Here is a 7,779-nt window from a genome sequence, read left to right as displayed (position 1 = left end):
TGACATTCTGTGCTCTTAGAGCTTTACAGTTAGAAACATTGTTTAAAATATTGCAAGAGTGTGAGAAGTGTTTAAACCACGCATCGGCACCGATATAAAGACGTTTTAAACACTTCTCACACTCTTGCAATATTTTAAACAATGTTTCTAAACTGTAAAGCTCTAAGAGCACAGAATGTCATGATTACAGCTCCCTGCCTTCTCTGCTCTTTGCCTCCTGTGAGCGCTCATGGCCACGCCCACTTCTCCGCTCTGTAGCTGAACAGCTGACCAGCTACAGCAGGAAGTTTATAATGCAGTAAGAGCTGCACAACGGTGCAGGATGAAGCTTTTTCTGCAGCTCTGGGCTGCACACAGGTGCAGCAGGTGTCCAATAATTTAAAATAATTTATTTTAAATAAAAATTCCATGCCAATAGTGTGGCTCATCCATCAATTAGCCATTTCTGTGTCATGTCCAATCTTATTTTGAAAAACCGCAATAAAGCGAGCACGCGATAAAAGAACCACGAAATAGCGAGGGACTACTGTATTCTTAATTTGATATTCTAGTTAATCTGAGCAAAGAAATTTCATTAAGTGTTTGCTGTTACCTGTTGAGGTATGAAGTTCCAGAACTGGCTATTTCCTCCTGACCCTGAGTCACATAGAAGAACATGGGCTTATCAGGCTGAGGCCACTGGAAATCGAAGCCTTTCTTGATGCGATCAGCTGGAAGAAAAATAAAAGCTTTTGAATCTTTACCCTGTTGATGTAAAAGTGTGTTTGAGAATAAAATCAAATATTTCTGTCAAACCTGCGGTGACGCCATTCTGCAGGGAACCCTCGTAGAAGATGTTGGAGGGGAAGGCACTGAGAGCTGGGTGCATGCGGTACTGGACCTGCAGGCGGATTGGCCGGATTCCCAGAACCACCAATCGTTCAAACAGAGACTGGGACAGACCTGCCTTGGCTGCCTTCTTACACATCACAACAGGTCCGAGCTGGCAGTGGTCGCCAACAAGAATAAGCTAAAATAATAATAAATCACACAAATGTGGGTTAGTTTAATAAAATACTTCAAGAATTCATAAACAAAATTTGACTCAAAATAATTTAATTAGTAACGATCACACGTAATTGCAGTCACAGCTGTTAAGCACAAAGATTTTTGCCCTAATCCGCATATTAACCTTTTCTGAGAGAACATGTGCAATGGACACATTAGCTGTTTTGCATTTCACCAGCTGTTTTTTTTTTTATTTGGACTGTGTGCATTTTGGTACCTGCTTTGCCCCCAAAACCACAGGCACCATGCACTCGGGTTCAGTGGCCTGAGTGCTCTCATCGATCAGGATGGAACGAAACTGCATCTTGGCCAGACGGGGATCTCCAGCTCCAACACAGGTGCAGCAAATCACATCAGCATTCTGAACAATAAAAAAAAGAAGAAGATTTTAAATTCTTACGAGATGTCACAAAAAGAGAAAAGCATCGGATCATTTTCTAAGGGGCAGCCGTCAAGAAGTTTAATGTCCAGTTCTTGCTTTTAATCCTCCAAAGCGCACTTTACTAGTCAGCTTTGTCCATTTACTCTTGTAATAAAACATTTGAGATGCTACAAGAGTTAACGACACGATGCAAAAATAAAACGGCAGTAATTTGTTTTCTGGCAGCACATTTAGGATGACAGATGAGGCCAACAACTTTTCGGTCGTGATTTGATTTTGACTCGTCTACAGTATCAGTAAGAGTGGAAATGATTAGCGTAACAGAAGAAAATAAATTCTCCAGACACTTTATTTATTCACACACAAGATCAAAAACAATATTACCTAATCTTTGTGCCAGCAGGGTAGCTGCCACACAATGTCAGATCAAATTATTTAAAACACACGCCCTTTTCCTTTAAATAATTACTTGGGTTGTGGCAAAGAAATTTGACTGCTTCTGTTCTGGGATTGTGTAAAAGCAACTCATATAAGAACATTAAAACAAGACTAAACTCACAGCTATAAATAGTTAATTACCTATAATGACAGCATACACAGATTTGCTCAAACAGCTGCTGTTCTTACAGTTACAGTAAAAGTCCAGAGATCTTCCTTACCATGAGCAGCTCCCTCTCAGCAGTGCGCTTCAAAGCCCTGTAGCGTTTTTCATCAGCAGACGACAGCTCACCAGTCTCATCCTTCAGCTGCTGCAGCTTCTGCAGCTCCGGCATGCTACAGAGGACAAGGACAGCTGTTGAAATCTATCAAAAGTCCCGTCACGAAACTTCGACTTGATCACAGTGGCAATCGCATAATAACAGTATCACTAGTTTATTGCTCACCTGTGACCTGACGTACTTTGATTTGTAAATATGTGACTATTTTAAGGCTAAAAACTGTGACAAGAACTGAGTAAGAGCATAAAAATCCAAAGAATTTTAAACTTCCACATCAAAGATAAAACAACGAGCAAGTCACGTTCCAGTTTATTCAACGTTGGTTAAGAAAGGCTTTAATATAGACCTGAAAACAAAAAAAATCTCAGCATATAGTGACAATAAAAACATCCAAGAGACTTTTGAAACCACTGACCTGTCCATGTTGCTGATCTGGTTGTGCAGAGCCAGAAAAGACACCGGTGACTCAATAGCCTCTCGGCTCTTAGCGCACAGGCGGACTACCTTCAGGCCAGTCTTGTCGATCTTCTCAGTCAACTGGTCCACAGCTATGTTACTGGGAGCACACACCAAAACCGGCCTGCAGGACAAACAAGCAGAATAGGAACATTTAAATCTTCCTCAAAAAAAGAAACAAAAAGGTAGAACACATTTCTTAAAATATTTTTAATTAAAAACTACTCAGCTCACCCATTGCCCTGCCGGGACAGGTGGTAAACAATCGTAGCAGAGGTGACGGTCTTCCCAGTGCCAGGAGGGCCCTGGATCAGACTGAGAGGCCTCTGCAGCACAGTTTTTACAGCGTACACCTGAAGACACACAGGAAGAGAAAAAACAGTGTTTATCACGTCTGCTTGGTGCTATTTATCTAAATTAATATGTATCTGATCACAGTTTATGCTGTTTTCAAGTCTGACCTGTGAGTGATTAAGGTCAGGCAGACCCGGGGCAGTGAAGCGCTTTGGCAGCTGGCACTTGATGGTGACATCTTCGACCTCGTGGCCTAAAAGTTTGTGGTAAATGTAGCCGGACACGGAAGTCTCATCAACAGCAAAGGTTTTCAGGGCGCTCTGCATCCTGTACAGATACAAATGGGAGTTTTCATTCCATTTTTTTCACCGTTAGGAAAAAATTTTACTTTTACCAAAAATAGCATGTTAACATTTTCATTTACTTTTTTTTGTTTGTTAATTAGCTTAATGCTTATTTGCAAAATGTAATGTATCTTAGATATAACTTATGAGAAATTGTAAAAAAAAAAATTGTTTTCAACAGAACTGGAGTGTTGCGATTTCAGCTCACCTGTCAAAAGAGGTGGATTTCCAAACAAAGTCCACCTGGAAGTTGTGTGGGATTTCCACAGGCGCTCCAACGCTGCTCCGCAACTCAATGGCAATTTCATCGCCATAGTCTTTAAACACACAACATTAAGGAAACCAAGGCTTGTCCTAAAAATGGTTCTAAAAAATAAATTGTAGAAGCAGTGTGGACAACTTAGCCAACTCCTAAAGGATACTGTCTGGTACTTTGATGACGTGACCAATGCCCTTCCACAGCGGAGCCAAGTCTCCCTTGTAGCGCAGGCAGATCTCATCACCTTGCATCAGTCGCATGTCTGAAATCGAAACAAACGAGTCAGAGACTTTTTGTGCTAAAACTGCCCAAAAAATGATCTTCTAAAATACCCCACTATAAACAAAAGCGACTAAAACAAAACCACGCAGACATGCCATCAAACGACGCAGGGATCAGCAAGGCTGCATGCAATTCTGATGGCTGATGGGAGGAGGGGAGGAGCTACACCTGCACCACAGAACCACTGGGAGGAAAAAAAGCTTAGAAAATTACCACCTGAATCCGTCTTGGGCAGAGTGAAATACGCAATCCGCTTTTTGTTCAGTCCCAGGTCCCACCTGACTGTTATGTTGTCTTGAGTCTGGAAAAGAAAAAAAGAAGCATAAAGCAACAAATAAAAATGAATAATAATAATAATATTACACAACAGTTGCAACAAAACTAGAGAAAATAAACTATAAAAATATCCAACAGGAGAAATACTGTTGTGATAACAGCTATAAATCAAGTGCTTAATTAACAGATTAAAGTTTCTGTGCTTTTAAAATTTCTGCTCTCATGTAGCTGACCATGGAAACACATCTGTCTAAGTTAATTCAAGTTAGAGGACTCTCTGATGTAGATTTAATGTCTTTGTACCTGGGACTCTTTAAGCTTTTTGTCATAGTCGGCCTCCAGTTTGACCAACGGGCCAAATATATTTTGGTACTGGTAAGCATCCTCGTAGCGCAGCAGCACATGCTGGGGCTCCTCGTCTACACCAGGTTTCTCCAGGTCTTCCAAGGTAGCGGTGGGATTGTCCTATAAGAACAAAGACACCACAAAAACAGCTACTCAAACTCTAAGATCACAAGAACTTCTTTCATTTCCCTCACGGACAGACATCTTTAAAACTAACAGCTGTCATTGTAGACAGCAGCTCTTTAACCTGTGATGGCTGCGTGTTTGAAACACTGCTCTGCCTTCCAAAAAGAAGAGACGGTCTTTACCTTCCAGAGTTCCTCCAGCTTATTGATCTGTTGGGCAGTGATCTGACGAGCTCGGAGTTGCTCCTGCTCTGATGGGATCTTCACCAGCCAGGACAAAAAGCAGCGATCTTGGATCAGTGGCTGCCACTGTGAGCTGTCCCAGTTGATGTCCTTCAGGCTGCTCTGGCTGGCACAGGGCTGCCTATATGGACAGAAAAGGTTTAAACAGACAGTAAAGACAATGTAATAAAATCTGCACAACAGAGAGGACACATGGACGTTGATTTCAACTCCTCAGAGTTTTTAAGATTCTCCCATCTAACTGTATTTGTTAGTCCAATTAGAACAACTATCATCAAGTTAAAATATCTGACCTATACAAGTATCAGTTTAGTCATTTTAAACATCGTTCTACTATTTTCTGCAAGATTCAAAATCACAATTCAGTGCAGGAGCCTGTAAACACTTAAATTTACAGGACTAAAACCTATATAAGTCCTAATGAATAAACATTACAGAAAACCTGACTCTTCAAAGTAGGAATCTAAATAATCAGATTCTCAGATGTTACGTGTTCTCTTATGAACACGAAAAATAATGAGAATTTAAGGGCAGTGTTATACAACAACCAGCCAGAGAACAGACATCTGCTTTTCACACTTACCTGCAAAGAAGCACCACCACAGAGTCAGCTTTGGCCGGGATAAAGCCCAGGAGGAAGACGTTGCGACATCCACAGTTGTAGCACTCCAGCACAGTTTCACCCAGCGGTCCATCTTTATGCAGTGTCACCTCTTTGCATTTGGCCCTCACCATGTGGTTCACAATGTGGCTGGAAGTTAATAAACTTGTAATGAAACAACTGATAAAGCTGTTCATTTTGTTGTAATAACAGTTTGCAAATCATATCATCACACTTATCTAAATAACATTAAGGCTAAGAAGGTTACGAACCTGCCAGATGTGTTGCCACGACCATTACAGAACCACTTCTTGCTGGTGTTACAGTACACCACACATGCCGGGTCATGAATACCACAATAGCTGCAAACCAAAAAGCATTTGAGATGCTGCATTAACTAGAAAGAACGTGTATTTATCATTGACCATAAGCACACAGCACTCGTCTAAGTAGCATTTTTTGAAGGAAACATGGGAATTATTAATCTTGTCTTGTATACCTGACATAGTTTTAAAAGCGATCATTTTTTTAATAGTGTGAGTTTGGTACCTTTACATCTACTTAAAGATTTTGTTCCAGTAAATTAAATAACGGTCAGTACAGTATAAATTATGACATTAAGCACAAGAATCAGAAAAACTATCCATCCATTCCTGCGGCATCAATAGAGTTCAAGCTCATCTTTATCTTAATATTTTACCCGCTTCTTCCTTTTCAGGTCCATCCAAATGGATGTGACAACGATTGTGACAGTGGATAGATGCGATTATTGTTAGACCTATTTTTAAGACTCATGGCATGAACTGATCATCAAACTTGAATAGTATATTTGACACCATGACGATAAACTGTTTTGACAGACACACAGGATCGAGACTGTTATTGTTTTTATGGTACGTATACACTGGGTTTGTTGTGTAAAAAACAAAATAAAATAAATCATGATTGTGATGACGGGGTGACAGTGATGACAGATGAAGCTACACAGAGATGCACATGTGGTGCTCCTGTTAGTCTGACAGTACCTGCATGCGTGTACGGGAAGGTCTTTGGTGTAATACGTGTCTTCTTCATCCTCCTCGAAGTTCAGCTCGCCCAACAACTGGCTGGTTTTGATCACGGAGTCATCCAACCCTCCGTTGTGGAGACCTTCATCTGGACCATTAACCTGCAGCACAGCAAAAATCGTTTTAGCAAACACACCAACGATGCTAACGAAGATGCTAACGGCTGAGGTGCACAGCGCGGAAAAACCAGTTAATAACAGGTTGAAAGAATAACAGCGTTTACAAATCCTCGTGTCTTTCCAAACCAGTGAGTTCGGTTTACATCGAAAAGTTCACAAAAACGCATTGAGGCGATTGGCGTGTGATCAGAAGTTCAGTTAACGGTCTTCTAACCGAGCTAACGCGAAGCTAAGCGAGGCTAAATTTAATGAGAGCGGGCTAACTAGGAGCTAACTCTTGCTAACGTCATTACCGCGCGTTCATGAGAAATTGAAAGCGTCAAACCTGGCCGTCCAGCTGGCTCTGGGCTTGAGTTTGGGTCTGACTGGGAAGCGTGAAATCGGTGAAGTCGTACTCGGAGCCCTGGGTGTCCGCTCCGAGCAGCTCGGCTTCCTCAGTGTCCAGGAAGGTGAGGGTTTGGGAGCTCGGCCCGTACGCCTCCACACTCATTTTCCAACCCTTAACTTTCGTTTTACTCCACGGTTTCAGCAGCTGCGCAAAAACAATTCAAATCCACAATGTGTTTATTTGTCGATATATATCCTTAATACGGTCGCCTAGAGACTGAAATTGAACCCAAATAAAAAAAATGGAGACGATCAGAACCTCGAAAGGTATTGCGGGGTTCAACCGAGAGAGGCAGTGAGCGACGGTGACGGACTTCCCTGCGCCGCTCGACGTGTGACGTAGCAGGAGGCTGGACGGCACAGATAGGAAAAAAATTGAAGAGCGTACACTCTGTTTTTTTTTATTACGTAGTTTGTTTTGCTTTTGTTCAATATCAAATCTGAAAAATTACCCCCACTCCCAGGATTTTTATCAGTAAACATTTAGTATTTAGAGTGCTAAATATTCTTCTTGATTTTTTTAAAAATTGTTGTTCACACTGAGCTTCCAGAGTAATTAATGTATACATCTACTATTAGGCCTCCAAATCTCACTCTGAAATAAACTATATTCAGTCCAATCAAAGAACATCAAAATGTTAAAAGATGATTCTCAAACTTTTTCACTCTTGACCTACAAAATAACAGTGACAAATATTTGCAACCCTGGCAATCATTGATTGAAGTAAACAAACATTGCTACATTGCAGTCAGTTAACAAGTTCATAATGACAGTACAGCCTCAATAACCATGGTATTAATATTTTCTAATCGGTTTATGACAATTTTTATTT

General features: G+C 41.0%; 1 protein-coding gene across 1 annotated transcript in view; it reads right to left on the bottom strand.

Annotated features, from left to right (window-relative positions):
* Positions 1 to 7,265, bottom strand: part of upf1 (UPF1 RNA helicase and ATPase) — an 11,893-nt gene extending 4,628 nt beyond the window's left edge. The window contains exons 1-17 of the mRNA XM_037697949.1: positions 7,206 to 7,265; positions 6,885 to 7,091; positions 6,399 to 6,541; positions 5,646 to 5,735; positions 5,356 to 5,523; positions 4,713 to 4,893; positions 4,363 to 4,524; positions 3,997 to 4,084; positions 3,665 to 3,763; positions 3,451 to 3,559; positions 3,066 to 3,225; positions 2,839 to 2,957; positions 2,564 to 2,728; positions 2,089 to 2,203; positions 1,265 to 1,408; positions 796 to 1,009; positions 593 to 710 (exon numbers count right to left, since the gene is read on the bottom strand). Of these exons, the coding sequence (XP_037553877.1) occupies positions 593 to 710; positions 796 to 1,009; positions 1,265 to 1,408; positions 2,089 to 2,203; positions 2,564 to 2,728; positions 2,839 to 2,957; positions 3,066 to 3,225; positions 3,451 to 3,559; positions 3,665 to 3,763; positions 3,997 to 4,084; positions 4,363 to 4,524; positions 4,713 to 4,893; positions 5,356 to 5,523; positions 5,646 to 5,735; positions 6,399 to 6,541; positions 6,885 to 7,049 (2,240 nt within the window). The 5' untranslated portion in view covers positions 7,050 to 7,091; positions 7,206 to 7,265. The remainder of the gene's footprint in view (positions 1 to 592; positions 711 to 795; positions 1,010 to 1,264; positions 1,409 to 2,088; positions 2,204 to 2,563; positions 2,729 to 2,838; positions 2,958 to 3,065; positions 3,226 to 3,450; positions 3,560 to 3,664; positions 3,764 to 3,996; positions 4,085 to 4,362; positions 4,525 to 4,712; positions 4,894 to 5,355; positions 5,524 to 5,645; positions 5,736 to 6,398; positions 6,542 to 6,884; positions 7,092 to 7,205) is intronic.
* Positions 7,266 to 7,779: the final 514 nt, after the last annotated feature.

This window comes from Nematolebias whitei, chromosome 3 (genome assembly GCF_014905685.2).
Source record: "Nematolebias whitei isolate Nwh7 chromosome 3, NemWhi1, whole genome shotgun sequence".
NCBI classification, from domain to species: domain Eukaryota; kingdom Metazoa; phylum Chordata; class Actinopteri; order Cyprinodontiformes; family Rivulidae; genus Nematolebias; species Nematolebias whitei.
This window is presented reverse-complemented; position numbering and strand designations above follow the sequence as displayed.